Raw genomic sequence first — 23,162 nt, forward strand, 5'->3', positions numbered from 1 at the left:
GTCAGGAAGTCAGTGGGAACATGTGGGTCCTCAGACTGGCTGTTCCCTCTGCCTGGAATGTTCCTCCCCTCAAGGCCTCTGGGTTCAGGCTCTGGGTCCAGAGAACATGGGGCTGTGGGGCGTGAGGGGGTCTGCTTGGGGCTTGCTTCCTAGGAAGTCCTGGGAGCAATCCCTCTACCTTGATAGGTGGAGCTATGTCTCTTGCCCTACCCCTCATTCGTACCTCTGCCACCAGGGACCGCTTCATTGTCTCATATGGCACTAACTGCAGTTTTTGAAAATGTGCCACTTCCCCAGGCTGTGGTAGGACTCATGGCTTGGTAAGGGCACTGAAACTGGGTCTCAGGCCCCATTCACTCCTTGGCCCCCAGGGCCTTTGTGCAGTGTACAGCCTGCACCTCTGTGCCTAGAGGCCACATCAGACACACCCAGGGTGACAACCACATGACTGTGCTTGAGATACACCAATTCACCTGCAGTCTCTCCTGTACACACAGTATGCACATTCACATTTGTGGGGCGCTTCATTCACTCACCCGCCACATATTATTGAGCTCTCTCGAGCCACAGATACAGAGGTGACAAAAACGAATAGGGTCCCTGCCCTCAAGAGAGCTTCCTTGGGGTCATGTGGGCCACATGGGCCTTTTCACACCTTCCCATATTCACTAAGGCACAGAGCCCCACATTTATGCTCGGACTCTTAGATACGTACAAGGTGACTCACAAATACAAACACAGGTCTACAGAGAGAGTCACAGAGAAACTGGGTGCATGCACATACGTGCACACACATGAAGGTTAGGCATGTCCAGAGCCCCCGTGTGCTGCCTTCCAGTGCCCATGGGTCTCTGTCAGCTGCATCCACCCACCTGCCCTTATCCCAAGCCTGGATCACAGAAGGGCTTCAGCACCCAGGGGACCCGGCCTCCCCAGACGTGGGCCAAGGGCGAGGGTGTGTGCAAGAGGACACTGTGCACACTGAGTGTGCACTCTGGGATGGTCCAGGCCTGGGCCTGCTCTGGGCCCCGACTCCTCAACTGCTGGAGCAGCTCCTCAAAGCCCCTGCCCTCCTCCCCCAACCCCCCAAGTGAAGCACCACACCTTGACCCGGCACTGCCTGCTGACAGGGGCTCTGGCTGGCTCGGCCCCCAGACCCACACGAACACTGACTGACACAGGACGACAATGGGGTGTGGGGTTGGGGGATGGGCAGGACACCACAAACCAGAGCAGCAGCTGCCCAGCGAGGGGCGAGGGGCGGGTGTGCCTTGGACAGCCAGCCCAGGGCAGAAAGAGCTCCTGCCTGGTTGCCTGGGCGGGCAGGGAAAGTCAGCAGATGAGTCTGGAGCCCTCTTGCCCCGGCCTGGTGGGAGTTAGGGACGTGAGGCCGCTGGCCACTGCTGCCTAGTGAGATACATGGCCTGGGTATGCACACAGCCGCGCATACCGGGCGATGTAGGGGGGCCCGGGATGACACTGCACAGGACACAGACACACAGAGCTCCAGGCAGCAGTGCAGGAGGTGGGGCTGGGGCAGTCAGGGTCGGGGAGGACACCTCAGCAAGGCCACACGCAAGCTACCTGGGAGCAATGAAAACATGTCCTTCAGACTCAAAGCTGCTGGGGAGCAGGAACTCAAAATCTGCAACAGAAACGGGGGGTTATCCGGCGGGGGCTGGGGAGGCAGGAGGCCAGGGGGCTCGGAGCTGACGGGGCTGGAAGGACAGGGGAGAGGGGAGCTGGAGGGAGGGGGAGACACCAGCAAAGAGGAAACCCGCCACTTCCACGTTCAGGAGCCGGAGAGAAGGGACGGGTCGGGGGGTGGAGGGCCTGTGGAGACTACAGCATCGCAGGAGGAGGGCAGTTATAGCCAATATGTTGCCCGGGCCTGGTCCTCTGTCGGCAGTGAGTCCCTTGGCGTGGCTGTATATGCTTCCATACGGCTGTATAGCACATATACACGGACACACACACACACATATATATACACACACTGCTATATATATGCATGGTCTGGGGGAGGCGCCAGTCTCGCTCTTATCACATCCATAATGGAAAAAACCGCATGCTGAGCTTCCTTTGCCTCCGAAGAGACTTTGAGGAAGGGAATTGGCTTTTGGCTGTGGATTTTTATCTCTCTTTCTTTGCCACAGCTGTTTGCATTTTGGTAGGTCTTGCTTTTGTTCTGTGTCAGGCATCAACATGGCCAAACCGAGGGGGTTTCTCATGGGCACAAACAGTCCAACCAGAGATGGGCGGGGGCAGCTGAGGGTACACTGCAGTGCATTGTGGGGGTCTGGTGGTCCTCCCTGGGACAGGAGGTGAAGGGAGACCCTCAAAGTGCCTGGGACTGTTCCCACAGTGTGGGAAGAAAGTCTGGGAAGCTGGGAGGAGGACAGGGGTGCTGCTGGAACCTGCATACCAGCTTCCCTTGGCTGGGGGCGTGGAGACGGGCTGGGTCTCTACCCTTCCTAAGACCTGTCTGGGCTCCGAGCAGCCATGGAGGGATGCTAGGGGCTCCAGGGGGCAAAGGGCTACTGTTGAGGCATACCCAACTGGGTGTGTGTCCTGGGCTTATGAGCTGTGCATGTGTGTGTGAGCAAGCATGCATGAGTGAGTGTGTGTGTGTGCCTGTGTATCTCTGTATGGGTTTGAGAGTGAATCTGAGGATATGGCTACTGGGGCTCCTCTGTGGCCTCTCCCTCCCCAGCTGGACTGGCCACCTTGCTGGTCTGCACCTGGGAGGGGTCCCTCTGCTCTTGGCCTGTCTCACTCCGGGTGGTCTACTTTCTTAGGCTGTCTCCACTCAGATTCTGAGCTCTCTTTTCCCCCAGGGCTTTATTTGTACAGAAGAGGGATTGTCCCTGCTCTCAAACACTCCCACAATGCACTGCAAGATTCCGGGGAGGGGCACTTGGGGTGCTTGGAGGGCTGAGCAGTACTGGTTGGACTGTTCCTTTCTGATAGGACTGTGAGGCAGGGTTTGGACACAAGCCGATGGGGAAGGGGTTGGGGGGAAGAGGAGGAGGAGGAAAAAGAAGAAGGAGGGAGAAGGAGCAGGGAAGGAGACTGTGCTATGTTGTCATTGTTACCAGGGCCCTGTATTTCTGGGGTCACTGGGTGGGATGCTGAGGAGTGGGGAGAAAAAGACAACTCAAGCCAGTGGGAGTAGGGCACATCCCCTGCCCCCGAGCAGGCCATCAGAGGGTGGCTCTGTCCTCTTTAACCCCTTTGCTGGGCTAGGTTGGACAGGGTGCCCTGGGGTTCTTGGGCACCCCTGCTTCCAGGTCATGGGGACATCCCCTTGTGGCTCTCTATACCCCATCTGCCCAGGGGTTCCCTGGGAGAGGCAGCTCTTGAGACCTTTGTAATTCTGTCCTCTTTCACTCCCCTTACTCTCTGCCAGGGCCTGGGGGTTCACTACCCACCCTTCCAGAAGTCTCCTTGGCTTAGACACCCCACATGCCAGAACCTTTGTTTCATACCCAGCCTGATTTCCTCCAAATGCCTTTGCTGGCCCCTGGGGTCTAGACAGACCCCATTCCATCCCTGTCCAGGCCCCTGGTCCCCAAATCTGGCTTTATTTCCCTAGGGCACCTTTTCCATACTGCTGAGCCACTCCAGGGCAGGGCTGGCCCAGGGGCCTCAGCCAAGCCTCTGTGGGACTCGGGGCGTCAGCTCCTATGTCAGTGTCCAGGAGGCGAGGGTCGGCCCTGCTCTTCAGTGGCCTGGGCACCTGCCCTATGCTGCCCTTTGGCCCCAGCATCTGGCCTGAGGCTTTGGAGCCTTTGGCCTCCCTTCTCGGAGGGTCGCCATCTTCTGGAGCTATGGCCAGAGATCAGAGGAGGGAGAGCTACCTCAGAGGAAGCTTTGTGGACTGGCCCCTTCCCCCAGCTTCACCTGAGCCTGCTGGGTGGGAGGTGGCGGAGAAGCGTCCAGGCTGTCCCTACTGTTGAGTTGTCTTGGAGGGACAGAGAAGGTGGGGGAGGCAGGGGCCTTCCCACAGAGAGTGAGGGGTCCAAGGAAAGGGTGTGGGCCCTGAGAACACGCCGGAGAACACCTTGCAGGCAGGGCCAGGGGCATGGGCCACTGGCTCTCATAGAGGCTTAGGAATTAGAGGAAAGGCAAGAACTAGAGGAGCCAAAGGGATGCTGGGAGGGGCCCTGGAGAGCAGGGGTTTGGCTGGTCCTGGGCAGGAAGGGGGGCAAGCAGGGGTGTGAGGGCGGGAGGGGTGGGGAGAGGAGGGTGCACTGGTTCTGAATATACTTGCCCTTCAGTTTGCTGATTGGCACTGGGACAGTCCACCAAGAGAGAAAGCGAGGAAAACAAAAACACACACACAAAAACAAACGAAAAGGGGGCGGGGAAGGGGGGCACAGACAATATTTTATTCAATGGCTGTTTGAATGAAAATATTGTGTCTCATCATCATACCGAAAGGAAACTTCTTGCAAAAAACGACATGAAAGAGAAAGAGAGAGCGAGAAAACTTAAAGGAGATGAGCCCCAGTCGGCCAGGCAGGTGGGGGGCGCCCGGTGGGGCCGGAGCCCCGGCCTCCCTCCCAGTGACCTCGGGCATGGTGGGCAGGCAGGGCCACAGGCTCTAGAGACTCTCTCGGGAGAGGCCCAGGATGAGCAGGGCATGCAGGGGTGAGCCACAGGCAGAGGAGTGGGAGAGGCAGGGGGGAAGGAGGGGGGCCAGGGAGAATGTGGGGAGGAGGGGGAGGAAGGGGGACGGGGAATGAAGGAGAGAGGAAAGAAGGTGAGGAGGGAGCCAGGGGACAGATTGGAGGGAGTTCGGGGAGTGGGACTGAGGGAGAGAGGAGGGTGGGTGCTGGGGTGGGGAGAGCAGGAGGGAGGGAGAATGGGAAAGAGAAATGGAGGAGGTGAGCAGGAGAGAGAGGGAGATAGAGGAGGTGCAGGGAGAAAGGAGGGAGGGAGAGAGGGAGGAAGAGAGGATGGTGGGCAAGGACAGAGTATAAGGGAGGGAGGTTGGATGCAGGGAGAGGTAGGAGGTGAGAGGAGGAGAATGAGAGGGTAAGTGGGAACTGGGTGAGGATGGAGGAGGAGAGAACAGAGAGGAAAGGGCAGAGAGAGAGAGGGACCATGGGAAGAGGACACCACAGGGGGAGAGAGCTGAACAGGAAGAGGGAGGGAAGAGGAGAGGGGAGGAGGAGGAGGAGAGGAGGAGGAGGAGAGGAGGAGGAGGAGAGGAGGAGGAGGAGAGGGGAAAGAAGGGGAACGATGGGGGAGGAGGGAGGAGTGGAGTAGGAAGGGGAAGGAGGCAAGGGGAGGGAAGGGGGAAGAAGGAGGAGGAGGGGAGGGGAGGGAAGGAGATGGGAGGGGAGGAGAGGCAGGATTGGGGAGGAGGTAAGGGGAAGAAGGAAGTAAAGGGGGGAGGAGGTGAAGGGAAGGGAGAGGAGGCAAGGGGAGGGAAGGTGAGGGGAGGGGGAAAGGTGATGGGGGAGGGGAAAGGTGATGGGACGGGGGAAGGTGAGGGGGGAGGGGGAAAGGTGATGGGAGGGGGGAAGGCGAGGGGGGAGGGGTAAAGGTGAGGTGAGGGGGGAAGGTGATGGGGAGGAGGAAGGTGAGGGGAGGGGGGAAGGTGAGGAGGGGGAAGGTGAGGGGGAAGGGAGAAAGGTGAGGGGAGGGGGAAAGTCGAGGGGGAAGGGAGAAAGGTGAGGGGAGGGGGGAAGGTGAGGAGAGGGGGTGTCTTCCAAGAATGCAGCCCCCAGGAGTGTGTGGGGCAGGCAGGCTAAGGAGGGAAGACACGGAGTAGGAGAAACCAAAAACAGCAACCTCAACAGAAACCATGAAAGAATGGTCTGGAACCGAATCTGAGAAAAGGCGAGCATGCAGATTGCCACAGACTTTCGAGATGCCCCAGCCTGCGGGCGCCTGAGGGTGGGCAGACTGGGCAGGAGGGACCGCCTCGCTGGCAGGCGGTGCTGCCTGTGCTGCCTGGGGCCGGCCAGGGTGCGGGACAGAGGCGGGGTGCAGGGCGCAGGCAGGGGCCAGGCCACTTACACTTGACCTGCAGGATCTGGTCACTGAGGTTGGCTTGGAGGTAGAAGGTGCTGTAGGGTGGGAGCACCAGCCCCAGGCTGAGGGGGGGAAGCATGGGTCACTGCTAGGGAGAGGCAGGCCACACTGGCACCCCCTCCCCATGGCCCCGGACAGAGGCCCCAGCTGTGGCATCCCCTCCTCCCACCACCAGGGACCCCTCTCCCTGCTTAGCTGTGGGAGGTTCATGGTCTAGGAGCTGGCACCCTGGAGACTCTCAGGAGCTCTCCACTCCTCAGACCCTCCTGGGGTTCACTGAGAAACAGCCCCGAGCGAATCCCCACACCGTCTCCCTCCCAGCAGCCTCCCTCTGACCCACAAGGGGCAGACGCTACTGCTGCGCTGCCGTGAGCCAGCTGCAGTGCCAGTGCTGCCATGGAAGTGGGGTCACCAGCCCCCAGATACTCAGGCCATAGGAGGGTCAGCAGGAAGCAGGGCTGATGCTGATATGGTGGGGTGTGGGGGACGGTTGTGGGCTGGCCTGGGCTGTGAGGATGCCCAGGCATTTCAGGATGGACTAGCTGTGTGGGGCATGCAGAGTGTAGCCTGCACCAACTCAGCCTGAGACACAAGGGACCTGCTCCGTCCCGAGGCTGTGAGGCGGGCTGAGAGCAGGTGGTGAATGTGCGGAGGACAGTATCCTGGGCGCAGGGATGCGACCCAGGCCGTAGTGATGAGGAGACTTCGGATGCACTGTCCTGTGCTCTCGGGACCTGCTGCTTGTTCCTGAAGGGCCAGGGAGGCTCTTGGCAGACTAAGTGTCCGAGGGTGAGTAGTCAGCAGCCCTGGGCACTGGTGCCCTACTGGGACAGTGGTCACAGTGGGAGAGGGAGGGAGCAGCTGGGCTCAGACTCTGGGGCCGCCCCACCCTCTCTGCCCGCCCAGCCCTGGCCTCACTCACCTGTAGTTAGTGCTCCTTATAGGCACCCAGGTGTAGTTCCGTATCACCTCATCTATGTACCTCTGGGAGAAAAGGCTGGGTCAGGTACTCGGGCTGGCAGGAGGGACGGTGGGGTAGGAGGGTGCCCACCCTGACTCCCTGGCCCCCTGCCCTGCTTCCTCACCTCATCCAGGGACTTGACCAACGTTCTGATCTGCTTGTGCCCCTTGTTGCCATCAATCATGCTCCGACGGATCTGGAAAGGGCCAGAGATGTGAGGGGCAGGGTCCCTAGGTTCCTCTGCTCTGTCCCCCACCCCATTCTCCTCTCCTTACCTCTTCCTTGTTCTCATCTTCCAGCTCTGCATCGAGGAAGTCCAGAGTCACAGGCTCCCGGAAGTTGGTGGTCTGTTGGAGGCAGGGCAGGAAGTCAGAAGTCCCCATCGTGGAAGGTTTGCCCACCCTCCAGGCCACCCATCGGGCTCACCTGGGGCTTGAGATTGGGGTGCAGCAACACGTAGCCGTTCAGGTCAATGGCAAACACGTAGCCGTTGGCTCCAAGCTGGAGGCGCAGATCCGGGGCTCAGGGTCTGGAGGGATGGGCTGGGGTTCCCTGGGCTCTGGAGTTCCCTATTCAGCCTTCCATCGCACTGAGAGGTGCTATTTGCCTGCCTTGGGCTAAGGGCCCCCCCATGCCACATGGCCTTAAGCCTGTCTCTCCAGACAGGCCCACAGGCGGGGTGACCCTCATGCACCAGCCCTTGCCAAGGCTAATCGGCTGTGTGCGTTACCGCTCTGCAGTCCTCATCCTCTCCTGGTTCTCATGAGCTGTCAGTCAGGCTGACCTCTCTGCCTCCACCGGCCCCACAGGGCTGCTGCTCCTGTACCCCTGTGGCCCTCCACTAGCCACTACTGCTCCTGATTTGTGCTTCCGTGTCCCCATCTTAGGAGAGAGCAGTGGGATGACTGGACCCTTGGGAATCCTACCTGGGGCTTCCCTTCCAGGTAGAAGGGAAGTAGGCGTAAGTAGGACCTGGACCCAGCCCTCACCACCCTGAGTCAGTTTTTTACTATACTTGGAGGCCAATGCCACAGCCCCTGCCTGCTCAGGGCGAAGCAGGGGCTTAAGGGGGTTCAGGGTTAATGATGCTGTCGTACATACCACACCTCTCCCCCTTCCACAGGCAAGACGCAGACTCCCTGACTGCAGGTGCTGGGCCAGCCACACTGCCATCTTGTCCCTACCCTGGTTTATGATTCTGTTTTTCACCTTTGGGCCCTCGGCCAGAGAATTCCCTCTGCCTCCTCTCCTTTCCCTTCTGCCCGGGACACTCCTGCCTATGTGCATGGGCCAAGTCTGGCCTGCTGCCCATTACTATATGGCCATGAGCTAAGAATGGTTTTATGTTTTTAAATGGTTGGAAAAACATCAAAGGAAGAATTGTATTTCGTGACATGTGAAAATTATCTGAAATTCAAATGTCAGTATCCACAAATACAATTATATTGGAACATAGCCATGCCCATTTGTCTATGTTTTGTCCATGGCTGCTTCCACAATACATCAGTGGAACTGAGTAAGAGATGGGTATTTAGGTTGGCACAGCCTAAAATACTCAGTCTGGCCCTTTACATAAAGTTTGCCAACCCAAAGTCACCTTGCTCGAGACCCAAGGCCATCTCCTGGGGAAGCCTTCCTCGACCCCCTGAACTCAGAGGTCTCCATGGAGGTGCTGAAGACCCATTAGTCTTCCTGCTGAGCCTGCCTTGCGTCCACGTGGGAGGCAGGGCAGGCGGATGGGCAGGTGGATGCTCACCGTGTAGTTGGGGGTCAGTCTCTTGATGTCATTCAGAGCCACATCAATGCCCATCACGCCCAGGATCAGCTGGTTCTGGGAGCAGAGGCATGGGGGGCTCCGAGATGGGCTCAATTCCATGGGGAGCCACCCCCAACAAGGCCTTGAACTGCTCTCACAGGCAGTGTGCAGGCCTGCCGTGCCCCGCCCCTCCTCCACCTCCAGACCTGCTGTGGGCATGCCCATCCCTCCCCAGGCACGCCCATAGCCCCAACCCTCCCCTTTCCTCACCTTCTTTTCCCCAGGGCCATCCTGTGTCAGGTTGAAAACAGGGAGGGTCCCTGTTACCACTAACCCCAGTCCCTGAAGGGAGAGGAAGATGATGGAGTCACTTGTGGCCAGCACTGCTCCCATCCCAAGTGTTCGGAGCAGGGCTCAGGTTCAGGCCACCTCTTTCTCTTGTGCTTGGTTCACCCCATTAAGGGGTGAACCTTGACCCTTGGGGACATCCCTGGGGGAAGAGTGCCAGCCCCACCCCTTCCTTGCCCAGAGACCTTACCAGTGCATCCTCATACACGTTGGTCCACTGCACCTGCTTGGCTTCCTTGCCTGCCAGCACCATGGGCCTGCCCAACACATCTAGATATTCCTGGGGAGGGGGCAGTGGTAGGGGTCAAGAGTGCCCTTCCCAGGCACTGCCTGTTCTGCCTCCCCAGGCATTGGGCTTGTGCACCAGCCACCACCAGGGGGCGCCCTTGGCCCACAGAAGCCCAAGTCACACAGCTTCTCTGCAGGGAAGCCAGGGACTGGGAGAAGGGGCCTCCCCCAGTCTCACCTGTGTGTTGATGCGGATGGCTCCTATGGAAGGGATCTCAAAATAGTAGCCTGTGAAGGAAGGAGAGGCAGAGGTGAGCCTGGCTAGTGCTGCAGGACCCATGTGCAGGGGACCCTGCCCTTGGGGTGTCTGCAGCCCTGCCTCGCCCCTTGGGCTCCTCTGTTTTTTGGTGTCCTCTCCCTCTAGTACTCCTGGCCTCTGCCCTGCCATGGCCGGTGCTATGGAGGGGGAGCGAATGCAGCAGTATCAGGAAGCAGAGCAGGGGGCAGAGATGGGGATGGAGGAGCCGGAGGTCTGAAGTCCCTTATTCTGGAATGCAATGCCATTCAAAGGCCACCTGGGAGCCAGGCCCAAGTGCACAGAGAGATGGATGGATCAGCAAACAGATACAGGAGCAGACAAGTTGGGGATGGATGGACAATGGACAGATAGACAGACGGGCAGAAAGAGGCTCAGGCAGGTGACACGTTAGCCCCCAGATAGAGTGAGAGACAGCCTCGTGGATGGGAGGAGGCACTGTCTTGCAGTGGGTGAACACACAGCTGGGCATATGGATGGACACTTGAACAACAAACGTGATAGACAAAAAGAAATGGCAGGCAGGCCCCTGGCAGTGACGCCCTGGGGAGGCACCTTTGTTGGCGCAGGCCATCCACTGCAGCGGTGTGACATCGTAGTTATGCTGCCCCACGGAGAAAGTAAACACGCGCACCTGTGGGGGGCTTGAGGTTACCGCCGCGGCCACCAGGGCACAGCCCTCCCGTGTACTGGGCCCAGGTCAGGGCAGCCCCTGCCTCGGCTGAGCCTCACCGTCCGGTTTGGCCAATTGTACTTCTCAAAGACATCCTGCACGCGGTCCTCACCACCGTCCGTGAACATCATGATCATCTTGTTGCAGTTGGCCCGAGTGATGTTGGACTGCGGGGAGTGAGGCGGAGGCAGGCAGCTCTCAGTCCCAGCTCTCAGCCCTCCCTGGTCTAGGGGCAGGGCCTCCATCCCCCAGTAGGCCTGGATCTCTGGCCCTCCTCCCCCACAGTAGATGGTGCCATCTGTCCAAGCTGCCTGTTTGGTGCTAACGAGGCCATCCGTCTTGATTTTCTGGGTGTCACCAAGCCTGGGCCCTCCCCTCCCCCAGCCACCCGCTTGCCCACCCAAGGGGCTCACGTTCTGCAGCTGGTCAAAGGCATACTCAAAGCCGGCCTTGTAGCCTGTGGTGCCCTTGGCCACCATGCCCTGCACAGCTTCCTTGAACACCTTCTTGTTGCGCACATTGGCCTGCACCAGGTGTGTGAAACATGACACTGGCTGTGCCTTCTCGTTGAACTGCAAGAACAGCAGGGTGGTGAGTGGCCTTGGGCTGGCCGGGCAGGCAGCTGTTGCGTGGGGCTGGTGGTGGTCACAGGAGCAGGGCAGGTGGGGTGACCCATTTCGCCCCGCCTGTTGCCTTGGCACTCACTGAGGCCACGTTCACATAGTCGTCATCAGAGAGCGTGTCCAGCATCTCGCAGACAGATGTCTTCATCAGCTTCAGGGTCAGGCCACTCACACTGCCACTCCTGGAGAGGTCAGGCAGGGGCCGTGGAGGCGCCAGGGGAACCTGCAGTGTTCTCCTGCCCATCCCCCATGATGTTCAGGGCAGCAGAGTCTAGTCTGTTCCCCACCCCTGCCCCAGCCCAAGCCCCACTTGCCAGCACTGCTCACTCACACGTCCACAATGATGACCATGTCCTTGGGTGACGAGGCCCCCTGGATATACCTGCCCAGGAGATGCTGCTGTTAGGGCCAGACCTACTGGGACCTTGTGGGTCCTTTCTTCCTTCACACACATATTGATTCAACATGTTTCTCTTGAGCATGCACTGTGTGGGCCAGACAGGGTTCTAGGCACTGACGACACCATGTTTAATGAAACAGACACAGTCCTTGCCCATGACATGAATGATCTGGCTCCTCAGCAAGGAAAAAGTCACAGGGGGATATATGAGCAGGTGATCCCCAGAGGGGGCAGGAGGCACATTTCCACAGTGGCTTTTTGTGTCCTCTGCCTTGGGTTAGGGCCCCAAGGACAGAGTCGAGCTGTGTATGGGATGGTGCAGGTGGCAGGGAAGGAGAGTCACTGGGAGCTGCGGGAGGGGCAGAGTAGAGGGGAGGGGTTTCTCAGGCTCAGATGGGTGGGGCAGGGACTGGCCAACCCTACAGAAGCTACATCTGCCTTTGGGGACCCCCTCTGGTCCAATCTTTCAGTCCCGAGTGGGTGGAGGTGCTGGGCAGTGGACGGGGGGCATGGCAGCTGGGAGCCCTGCCTGGGTGATGGGATCCATTTTCCAGTGGCAACGATGTGTGAAATGAAAATTGGATACAGCTGGCTGCACCCTGCTCGGAGGCTTGAAAACTGGGAGGGAGGGGAGCAGGCAGGAGAGGTGGGGAGCTGAGGGGCTGTCCCTTCCCAGTTCCTTCTTGCTCGCTCACCACGGTCTCCTTCGGACATCGTACAGGTCGATCTTCTTGGGGGCTCGCCACGGGGTGGCTGAGGGAGGAGACAAGGTGACGGGGACTAGACTGGCAAGAAAGGGCTGATCTGGGTAGGCAGGCCTTGTCGAGGTGGCTGGGCCACCCCAGCCTACAGGGCTGCCATCCCGCCCCTTTCCGCCAGGATAGGTGGGCTGGCAGATGGAGAAAGGCAGCGTGCTGGGGGACAGGGGATAGGGGCCTGTACCTACCTGGGTAGTAACGAGTGACTCCTGTGGCGCTACCAAAGACCTGCCACAGCAGCGTGGGGTCTTGCCTGCGGTTTTCCATGAACACATTCTCCAAGGCCTCTGTCCAGTTGAGCTCATTGAGGATGACGGTGGCTGGGGGGAAGCGGAGAGCTGGGTGGGGAGCACCTGGGCTGTGTCCCGCCCAATCCACCACCACCACACTCACGCCCATGGCCCCACTTAGAATGCCCCACCTGCTCTCGGCCTATCCAGACCCTCCTCATTTCCCAGGACCCAGCTGGGGCTGCCCCAGCTCTTCCAGGAAGATTTCCTGGTCCTCACCCCCTCCCAAGCTGTGAGAGGAACAGTTCAGCCTACTCTTCCTCCAGGCCCCACATGAGTAGGCAGGGCGGCTGTGGCTGGTAGCCTCTGGAGAGGGGCTGCCCCGGTGGCAGGGTGCTGGGAGCTAGGAGGCCTCGGTCCAGCATGCTGCCTGGAGCTAGCGCTGGTCCCTGAGGAGATCACCCATTCAGCATGCACTCCAGTCTGCAGCCACAAGAAAGCAATTAAGGGCCCGCTGATGGGGCTGGAATTATTCAGCTATTAAGGTACCTGATAAGCTGGAAGCCACTCAGCTCCATGATTAATCAACTGGGGCCAGAAGCAAGCAGGGGTGGGGGTGGGGACTCTTGGAGGGGCAGGGGCAGTGCCAGATCCTGCTCCAACACAGGCATGTGCACTTGTGCATGCATGCGCACACGCATACACCTGCACCCCCAACAGGTACGCCTGTGTCTAACCTGTGTGTTTCCAGCCAGATGAAACCCACCTGCCCAACAACCCAGCTGCTTCCATGGGCACAAGGGCACACACGCTCATACCTACACACCACTCTGTACCTACAGGGGACACCTGGGGGTCCTGTTCACAACCCCCTACCATCAGTTACCCCATTCTTCCTTCTCCCCAACCCTTATAGGTGACATGTGCGATCCCCTGACCAGACCCAGCCCTGCACTCACACACAGAACAAGGCTCCTCTCAGAGAATGGACTCCATCCTGCAGACCCTTCGACCTAGGCAGAGACCCAGGTTGGCTTGAGCAGTAACCTCGACCCCCAATTTGGGGCGTCCCGATGTGTGTGTGTGGGACATGTTCTCATGTGGGCAGTGACCCTATTCCTGGACACTTGGACAAAACAGCAGGAGTGGGACACGGCTGCTTCTGCCAGGCCTCTGTGCCTCCTTCCTCCTCCAGGGACCTCCACCCTTTCTTCCCACATAGAGCCTAGCCACTGATCCCCATCAAAAATCTACCCCAAGTGAGAACCAGAGACCACCTTTAGCAGGCAGACAAAGGCAGAAAGCGTGATTTACAATTTGAAAGCCTCTGCCCCGCCCCCAGGGCAGTGACATGGTGACAAGCTCCTGGGCACTCTCCCCTGGGGCAGCCCCTCTGGAGCGTGGGGCCTCTGCTGTGTCTGCTGCCTGATCCCTGCCCCCTGCTCCCACTCCCTTCACACTCTGTTCCTGTGCTTCCCGTAACTGACCGTAATGTGAAAACAAAACACATTTCGAGTGCTGGCTCTGCTTATTGAACAGTATGTTATGGTCCTGTTCCTAATTTAGAAGCTTAGTGAGTTGAACAATTTCTATTTTTCTCCCTAAGGAAAAAATAAAGTCAGGCCCTCCAGAGTTTCACACAGCACTGTTTGCCCTGAGAGAGTCTGCCTGTCAGGCCCCACCTCTCACTGTGCCTCGGCTTTCCTATCGCACAATGACAGGCTTAGAGCAGAAGGGTGTCCCTGGTTCAGGTCAAGGGCCAAGAGAAGACCCGTGCTCTGTGTGGGCTATCCTTGCAGGTACCTGTGACCCCCACATGCATATACCCATTCAGGCAAGACACACTCGCGCAAACACCCCTGCCCCCGCCTGGAAAGGGCCTGCTACTCAGCCCCATGTGCGCACACCCACACTCACGCACACATATTCTCAGATCACGCTGAGTTAGGAAAGGGGACCATGCCCCCTCAGGCAGGTGATTACAGATTTAATTAAAAGTGACACAGTAAATAAAAAACATATAAAATGTAATTTGTGTGGGTAGCGAGGGGTGACTGGGGAGGGCAGTGTGGCTCCGGTTTTAATTAGCACGCCTGCCTGCGATAGTGCCCCTTGACTGGCTCAGGCAGGTGGCCTGCGGGGAGTCTGTGGGGAACAGGGAGGAGCACCCTTCCCCACCCTGGCCTGAGGCTGCCCAGAAGGCCTAGCTGACCCCGAGGTGGAGAGGGCCTCCCTGAGGAGCCTGGGAATTCCCAGCATTCTGGAGTCGGGGCAGTGGTTCTGGGACTTTTGAGTCCCAGCCCAGTGGATTCCATGGATTCTGAGGCTACTCTGTAGGTGCCCATAGAGCTGTGCCAGAAACAACAGGCCTCATGCCCTCAATCCTGCTGCTAGAGCTCCCCCTCCAGTGTTTGACTCTTGGCTTCCTCCCCCTTTACCTCCCAGGAGCTTCAGGAAGTTCCTCCTCATGTCTGATTTAAATCCCTGTAGCTATAGTGACCTCATTTCCCCATTGTGTAAAGCTGCCTTGTGTCTGGAGCTTGGACTCTCAATCACTCACTTCTACATCCCCCTTCCCCACACCCCAAGCTCCTGGCTGCTTCGGGCAGGAAAACTCCCTACCCTCTTGGTTCTGTGCCAAGGAGAAGAAGGGCAGTGTCATAGGGCTGGTATCTGTAAGTGAGGAGTGGTTACCTGTCCCCCTACCCTCTGTGTCCACCTGATGGGTGGCAGCTTCTCAACCACTCCTACCTGGGGCCAGGGAATGGGGAAAGGTGGTGAGGCGTTGCTTCAGGGGCAAGCGGGCACTCAGTCCCACACGTGGGGAACGGTGTGTGTGTGCGTGCATTTGTGTGGGCGCCTGTGGACATGTGGGCAGGAGACCGTGCATGCACAGGGACAGAGGCTCAGCGTTTGGCAACTTGCTGAGTGTTAGGGTGAGGCTCTGCCTGTGAGTGCTTGATGCCTGCATGTGGGTGAATCTGAGAGGCGAGCAGGAGTGATCTCAGGTGAAGGAGGCCAGAGGTAGATGGCACTGGCCTTCTGTCCCCAAGGACTCTGCAATGCCCTGGCAGTGGGCCTGCCCCCATGGCAGGTGGGATGGGCTGTCCCGATCGCTCTGCACACTCACAGCCTTTGTAGATGTCCGTGGGGATCTGTACAGCCGTGTATGAATAGTTGACCTTGTTCTTGAAGTTTGGGTCCTCGATGAAGTCCAGCCTTAGGGTGCTGGCCTTAGACCCCCTTTCCACATCCTCACTCTCAGGGTCATCCTGCAGAAAGGGCACCCCCCAGCAGTGTCAGGGCTGGAAAATGGTGAATGGGGTTGGAGAGGCCTCCAAGTAGGGGCAGGGAGGGCCAGAGTCCAGGAAATAGGGGCATCTCAAAAAGAGACGATCGCAGTAGGAGACAGATGGAGAGACACAGGGACAGATGGACATGCGGTTGGACCCCTCACCCAAGAGGCCTGGACTCCCACCTCCCTCTGCCCACCTCCCCATCCCCACATTTGCTAAACCCAAATTTAAAAACCAGAACTAAACCAACCCCTTCTTCACATTCTTGAAAACCAATTAGGGAAGGAGGCAAATCATGGAGCCAGTTAGAAGGAGTGGGCTCCAGAATTCTGCTTATGAGGACGTGCCTGGCGCACTCACAGGGAGGCCTCAGCAGCCTCTCCCAGGAGCTCTGTGCTCCCACAGCCATCACTGGGCCCTGCCCAGCCCCTCCATGGAGTTCCTTTGGCTCCAGGGGGAGGGTCCCAGCCCCATCTAAGGCAGGGCACCATCCCCTGCAGCCTGACGGCTCTAGGGTCTGAGCTGGGGAGGCTACCCTGGGAAAGCTGGGCTGGAGGCTATCATTCAGACCTGCTGACCTCCAGAGGGAGGGTCTGCGGTGCCTGCTAGCAGCAGGACTGAAAGGGCCCCTGTTGATTTTCTAAAATGAGCCACAGCGGCATGGCAGGTGCCAATTACGGCATCTCACGGCTGGGCAGGCTGGGCATGCGCCGTTCGCCCCCACCCACCATCACAGGCTGGCAGGAGTGGGCCTGTGACTACAGTGTTGATGCTGCAGCTGGGGGGGGCAGGCTTGGGTGCAGGTGTGCAAGGGGGAAGGGAGGGAAGATGGTGCTAGAGAGTGAAGGCGAAGAGGAAAAAGCCAGACTGGGCGACAAGGGAGAGAAGGAGATTAAGGGTGGACAGCGAAGCTGGGGGGCTTCCAAGATGGTAGGAGGGATCAGAAGCAGCTGAACCTCCCCCACGCTCCCTCACTGCCCCTCAAGGCCTCTGTGACTACCCTCAGCCCAGGTTTAGCTCATTTATTCTCCCCCATGGGTCCACATGGGCTGACCCCCACTGCTGACTGCGTCTGGGCATGCCCCTCCCCTGTGTTTCTGCCTCTAGGCATTTGCCCAGGCTGTGTCTTGTCTGGGGAGAGGGTGACCATGCCTCTCCACACAGCCAGATGAGCTCTCCACACCCCGGGAGCATGGCTCTGAAGGGCCTGTGGCAGACACTCGTTTCATCTCTTTGAGGGTAGATTTTGTACAGCAGAATCCAAGCTGTTTGCTGTACTCCCACTGCCCTCTTGCAGTGTGCCAATCGTTTGCCCACCCCTGGCACACCCTAGAAGCCCCCGGGTGCTGGGTAGAGCCAGGGCAGGCAGCCTGAGAGCACGGAGGCCAGAGTGGGAGCCGGCCGCCCATGAGGCGTGCACCACTCACGATCTGCTCAGAGGAGGGGGCGGCTCAGGAGAAGAAAGTCCCGAAATGTCAGCAGCAGATGAAGGGCACTAGAAAATTTAATCTCCCAACTTTCCCGACTAATGTGACATTTGGATTCTGTTCTGATAAGCTATCAGCTGGCGAACTTTTTCCTTCCTTTTCTTTCCCCCACCCCCACCTTCTGGCTGGTAATTTAAAAGTAAATGGTCTAGAAAGATCTTTAACTGTACCTCTGGCAAAGATTAAAAAAACAAAACAACACAACAAGCAGGGGAGTCTTGGAAAATGTGTGCGTGCTGTCATTTATACCAGGCGTTTGGCCTAGCTGACCCTAGTCTAGCTGGGCCCCAGAGTGAAGCTCCCTCATCGGGCAGTCCCTAGCCCCACAGCAGAAGTCCAAGGGGCTGGGGGCAAGGAGTCAATGATTTAGAGTGAGGGGTTGGGGCCCTGGAAACAGGGGATGATGGAGGCAGGTTCAGAGCATCCTAGTAGGGGCTGGGTACCAGGCTGGCCAAGGAGCCCCTCAGTGCCACCCCCCAGCCCAGGGGCTTTGTATGGTGGGCAAATGCAGTCTCCTGGTTTATATTTAATGCACTGATTGCTAAAATTACAGCCCGATGCCGAGGGGGGTAAGGAATTAGATTCAGGGTCTAATTAAAGGTTCGCTCTTCATTTGAATTTCAGATTCCAGCTTTAATTTTAGCAACTTCTCTGGGAGCCACAGAGCTCAGCCAAGGGGAAGCACACCTGCTTGAGCCCACTCCACTCTGTCTCGGGCCCTCTGCCCTCCCTGCAGCTCTCCCAGGCCAGCCTGGCACCGTGGATCCTGCACAGGGATCCTTTCCAGCCTTCCCACCTCCTGGTGTCATAGGGTACCTCTCAATTGCCCCAGGAAACCCGCCAAGTCCTCAGGCCTGGGAGAGGAAGACTGGATCTTGGGTCCTCCGAATCAGCCAGCAGTCCAGACTCTGTGCTGCTGTGACACCTCTGTTTACAGAGGGGACCATCGGGTCCAACTACTTTTGCCTTAAAGTCAGGCAAAGGGTCTTGGGCCTTGACAAGCTCAGCAAACACTGTCTACTCCAAGTGCCCTACACCCTCAGACACTCTTGCCTTCTCTACAGCCACCTCCCTTACAAATGGTCATACAGCTTTCATGTGAGTCTTTTGGTGACGGGGACCTCACTACCTCACAGGGCAGCCGAGGCCGACTTGAGCCAGTGAGTGACATGGAGGCAGAAGGATGGTGCATCTCTGGGCTCTATGGACAGTCCCAGTGCCACCACTTCTGAGGTGGGTGACCCCAGGTGAGCTCAGGGCCAGGCTCTGACAATGGGCCAGGATGTGGGGTGCTCAGCACAGGGAAGGGAGCTGCCCTGACCTGGAAATGCACCTGGACCTCCCTGCATCCTGCTCACACCTGCCCACCTCTAGGAAGCCTTCCCAGCTGCTCCGTCTCCTTCCTTTCACTGCACTTAGAGAAGCCCGCTCCATCTGGGACCTAAACTGCCCCATGTGGGGAGGTCCAAGGTCCTTACCACCCACCCCACACTGCAGTCAAGCTCAGCCCATCAGTGTGCAGAGACGCAGCCCTGAAGGGGTCTGGACTTCTAGGGAGTTGTGGGAGGTGGCGGGTGGGGCCTGTGTCACCACAGCTCTGCAGGGTTGAGCTCAGAACATGTGGGGCTGAGTCTAACATCCATTTTACAGCTGAGGCTACCAAGGCCCAGCAAGGGGGTGTGGCTCAGGAGGGGGTGCTCACCAACTCAGCGTCAGCCTTGGCGTCATAGTACAGGATGTCTTCCTCCTGGTGGGGGGAGAGAGGCCTCAGCACTCGCTGCTCAGGGTCCCGAGACAGACAGGATTCCCAGCCCCAAGGCCTGTGTGGCACCCTTAGATTCCTCTAGGATAGAAACTGTCCCTTTCCCTCACCCAGAGCCACCCTTCTGAAGGGGTGGATGGGTGAGGGTTGGGAATGCAGCCAGGTCTGTCTTCAGGGGCCCCCGCACAGGCTCCAGAAGCATGCAGTACTCCTGGGTCAGGTTCCCTGGGCCTCCCTAACTCGGGGGCCAGAGGCCCTGGGCTGCAGCCCTTCCAGGCTGTCTGCAGAGAGGCTGAGGCAGCACCAGGGAGCGAGGAAGACGGGAGAACAGAGCCGAGTTTGGGCAGGAGGGAAATAATGACTCGACGCTGCATCTTCCAATTTCTTCTATTAAAAAGCCTGCTCATTACGGGCATGTACTTATTAATTATCTGTGATTTGTTGTGAAATGCGAGGGGGTTTCCACAACAGGAGTGAGAGAAAACAAAGCCCGGCCCTGGCGCCTGTCTCCCGGCCCTCACCAGCCCGCGTCTGCCTCGCCCGTCCCTGGCCCATGCCTGCTTGCCAATAGCCTGGGTTCTTGGCCATCTGTGCGTCATAATCACCGGCCGCCCCGGGGACCCGTAGCACAAACGGGCTAATTTCATGTGTAATGATCTTTAATCAGAACCGAGCGCGGCTGACAGAGGCCACCAGAAGGTGAGCCCGGTGTCAGCCAAGTGTCACCGGCTCAGGAGGGGCTGCCACACTCTGCCCCCGTGGGCTCCGGGGCCACGACTTGGGACAGAGCTGCTGTCCAGGTGCTCCTCAGCCCTGTTCTGTACAGCAAAAACCTGCATCGTGGCCCCGGTGGTCCCTCACTCACTTAGGGCTTCTTTGTGGTCTGCAAATGGGAGTGGTGACCAAGTCGGCTCCCTAGGGCCTGGCTGTGAAGCGGGGCCTTACTCCACCGGGCAGAAGTCACCCAGGACACCTGTTTCCCAAGGCCCAGCTGGGGCTCATTCAGTGTGTGACCCCAGGGCCAGACCACTCCCTCTCTGAGCCCCAGGCTCCCTAGGCAAGACTGGGGAGGGGCCTGCTGTGGTGACTGCCCAGGGGCTGCGTCGGTACCTGGGACTGTTACAGGGAACAGTCCTAGTCTGTCTCTCACCAGGGGTCTAGGAGCTGCAGGCCACTGTCTAGACATGCAGGCTTAGTCCCAACATTCTGGAATACTGACTTTAGGCCTGGCATCAGGATGGGCAAGACCACAACTTCCTGATGAACCTAAGACCAAAGGCAACCCTAGAGTTCCAGTATCGAGCTGCCTGCTGCGTCTGGTGCTTTCTTACAGCAGCCCTACGACCCCATCGGTCAGAGCCTTCGAGGGCAGGGAGAAGAAAGCCTTCGCACCCTGGCTCCAACCTGCCCTCCCAGCCTGTAGTCGACCTTGCCCACACTCCCTACCCACCCAGTAGCGCAAGAAGACTGCAGCCCTGGTGGGCCTGGGGCAGAGGCGGAGGCTGGGGCCCGGGCTGCAGGGTGCTCAGCCTTTCCCCTCGCCCAGCTCCGACCGAAGCGCATAATGAAAGCTGACATTACATCAAACACAATAAGGAGTTTCAGTTGATGAAGATCATTCCTGAACACACAAACCCATTAAACTGAGGGGAAAAAAATATCAATTCAACACACTCGCTGTGAAAAGAAAATGTGATTTGTTATCTAAAAGGGGGTTATAAACACAGCTCTGATGCTCTTTCCCTCCGTAATGAAAACGGGCGGGTGTGGTGGGAGGACTGCAGATTACAACCTGGGGCCTCACTCATCCACTTTTTAGGCAAACCTTCTGCAAGGATGGGAAAGGACATGAGCGGGGGATGGTCACCTGCAGCCCTCAGGAGCTTGGGGCTCCCCTCACAGACTGTAGCTGAGTCCTGCCTGCACCTGGGTCAATACCGGGCGCCTCAGAGTTCACTGGGGCCACCTCTCCAGCTGCTCCAGGTGCTTTGCTTCTCTATTTGTTCTGCTGTTTCACTGTCTCAGTGGAACAGCAGATACTGGTGGCATCAGGGACACAGGGGGACATGCCACCCAGGAGGATTCTCAGTCCCCTGCAGATGACAGATGAGGCTCAGGATTCTGCATGGCCTCCCTGCCCCACAGGGCTTGATGCACGTGGGCAGGACCCCCTCTCCTGGCCTTTCCCGCCTCGAGGAGGGCCAGACCATGCCCTTCCTTGGTAAGAAGAGCATGGATGGTGGCACGCAAGGTCACACATGTGAACATACATCATAAATACAGCTGTGACTGCTATGCATGATGTGGTGTGGAGCTGGGGGTCTGCAAATGGGAGTGGTGACCAAGTCAGCTCCCTTGGGCCTGGCTGTGAAGCAGCAGGCAGAGCCGGCACTCACTGGGAGTGTGGCAGGAGGGGGCCGTCAGGGTCAGGGTGGGAGGGTTTCCGAGAAGGCCTCTGTTGGAGTCTGTATAGTACCTGAATGTCTACCAGCAGTGACTGCCTCCTGGGTTAAGCAACAAGGAGGCAGTATTCTCTAGTGGCTGAGTGCAGAGCCTGGGCAAAGAGTCTTGGCCTCTAATTCTAACCTGGACATGTGAGCTCTGGAATCCTGGGCACTGAGTGAAGACTGAGGCCAAGCCAAAAAGGTCTCAGCCTACTGGCTTGTCCCAGTGACCCCCTGAGGACTCCCAGAGGTCACCCCCGAGGAGGCAAGGCTGCCCAGTTAAATCACACAGCCTCCATGAGGCTTCACCTCTGGGTCTCTATTTCCCCACTCGTAATATCAGGATGATGAGGCCTCCTCTGAGGGTGTGAAGAGGACAGGAAGGGCCTCCCCAGGGGTAGGGCCAACTCTGCCCATGGGTGGGCACCTTCTGTCTTTGCAACTCCACAGCCCAGAGGAGAGGCTGAGTGTGGAAGAGACCTGGGTGGGGTGAAACAGGTGTCCTTGATGTCTGGGGTCCACTCCCCTGACACACCCTGTGTTACCTGATATTTTTTTGAGACAGAGTCTTGCTCTGTTGCCTAGGCTGGAGTGCAATGGTGAAATCTTGGCTCACTGCAACCTCCGTCTCCCAGGGTCAAGTGATTCTCCTGCCTCAGCCTCCTGAGTAGCTGAGACTACAAGCACGAACCATCACACCCAGCTAATTTTTGTATACTTAGTAGAGACAGGGTTTCACCATGTTGGCCAGGATGGTCTTGATCTCTTGACCTCGTGATCTGCCCTTGGCCTCCCAAAGTGCTGGGATTACAGGTGTGAGCCATTGTGCCAGGCCAGTTACCTGATATTTTAGGGTCCATTTTGCCCAACTGGGTAGGAATTGGGAGAGCCACCCCCCGAGCTCACACACATGCCCTCCCATGTGGATGTGGGTACACAGATAAGAAGCGAGGGGTGGGGCAGGAGGGTCCACATGACCCTTGGGTTGGTGACATACACTCTCCTTAGCAGGAGCCAAGCCCAAGAGAGGTGTGAGGAGTGTAGGTCTTAGGGAACAGGCTGCGGAAGAGAGTGCGGGGTGAGCGAGGGAAGGGCAGTTGTCATCCGTGTTCAGTGCTTGGAAGGTGGCTGCCAAGGCCTGGCCAGACATGACTGCCGCCTGCCCACCAGCTGCCTGTGCAGGCCCAGGCCAGCCACCCGCTGCACCAGTGAGGACGCTTGGCCTTCCTGCCCTGGCCCAGTGCCAGCTCAGCCCGGCCAAGAGGACTGTTTTCTGAGAGAGCCGTCTGTCGCTGCCTTGGCAGAGGCAGGCAGGGGCCCTATGGCTGGGTCAGACCCTCAGGCCAGGAAGGCCACCTGTCCTGTCCAGCTGGCTCTGCCAGCCTGGCCCAGCCCCCTCACAGCCCTACCTCTAATCCCTAGGCAGAGCTCCATCCATTCCCACGATCATACTCCCCAGGGCAGGGCTGTGTCCTTCCCTTACACTCCCCCGGAGAGGGCTGTCTCTTCTATGCCACTCCCGGGCCATGGCTTTGTTTCCTGTAGGCCCTGGCGTTGGCACTGAGGCCCTGGGGCCAATGGCCATTCTCCCCTCCCCTATCCATGCCCTGGCTCGGCTCCTCCCTGGTGGTGGCTTTGGGGACATGCAGTGTTGGCATAGTGTGGTTCTGGCACCAGGTGTGGTCTGGCAGGTGGCCCCTCTTCATCTATCCTAAGTGTTATGGGCACCAGGGCACCTGCTGCCTGCCTGCGGGGGCATGGGAGGCGCTACCTGCTAATCAGGGCCATCGTTTCTCTGGTGTCCAAGGGTCTGGGTTGGCCGGGGACGAGGAAAG

At 58.5% G+C, this 23,162-nt stretch overlaps 1 protein-coding gene across 4 annotated transcripts in view; it reads right to left on the reverse strand.

Annotated features, from left to right (window-relative positions):
• Positions 1-23,162, reverse strand: part of CACNA2D2 (calcium voltage-gated channel auxiliary subunit alpha2delta 2) — a 139,783-nt gene that overhangs the window by 5,933 nt on the left and 110,688 nt on the right. For 2 of the 4 annotated variants that reach the window (XM_012467836.3, XM_012467835.3), the window contains exons 5-24: positions 18,824-18,868; positions 15,469-15,610; positions 12,297-12,428; positions 12,046-12,103; positions 11,282-11,332; positions 11,033-11,132; positions 10,741-10,899; positions 10,387-10,494; positions 10,210-10,288; positions 9,577-9,626; positions 9,301-9,390; positions 9,033-9,104; positions 8,763-8,837; positions 7,433-7,507; positions 7,282-7,353; positions 7,131-7,202; positions 6,968-7,029; positions 6,031-6,107; positions 4,274-4,294; positions 1,585-1,645 (exon numbers count right to left, since the gene is read on the reverse strand). In XM_012467836.3, the coding sequence (XP_012323259.3) occupies positions 1,585-1,645; positions 4,274-4,294; positions 6,031-6,107; positions 6,968-7,029; positions 7,131-7,202; positions 7,282-7,353; positions 7,433-7,507; positions 8,763-8,837; positions 9,033-9,104; positions 9,301-9,390; positions 9,577-9,626; positions 10,210-10,288; positions 10,387-10,494; positions 10,741-10,899; positions 11,033-11,132; positions 11,282-11,332; positions 12,046-12,103; positions 12,297-12,428; positions 15,469-15,610; positions 18,824-18,868 (1,601 nt within the window). The remainder of the gene's footprint in view (positions 1-1,584; positions 1,646-4,273; positions 4,295-6,030; positions 6,108-6,967; positions 7,030-7,130; positions 7,203-7,281; positions 7,354-7,432; positions 7,508-8,762; positions 8,838-9,032; positions 9,105-9,300; positions 9,391-9,576; positions 9,627-10,209; positions 10,289-10,386; positions 10,495-10,740; positions 10,900-11,032; positions 11,133-11,281; positions 11,333-12,045; positions 12,104-12,296; positions 12,429-15,468; positions 15,611-18,823; positions 18,869-23,162) is intronic. The other 2 variants (XM_012467837.3, XM_012467838.3) reach the window with 1 other exon arrangement.

This window comes from Aotus nancymaae, unplaced genomic scaffold (genome assembly GCF_030222135.1).
Source record: "Aotus nancymaae isolate 86718 unplaced genomic scaffold, 86718_ANA_hifiasm-v0.15.2.pri h1tg000067l, whole genome shotgun sequence".
Lineage (NCBI taxonomy): Eukaryota > Metazoa > Chordata > Mammalia > Primates > Aotidae > Aotus > Aotus nancymaae.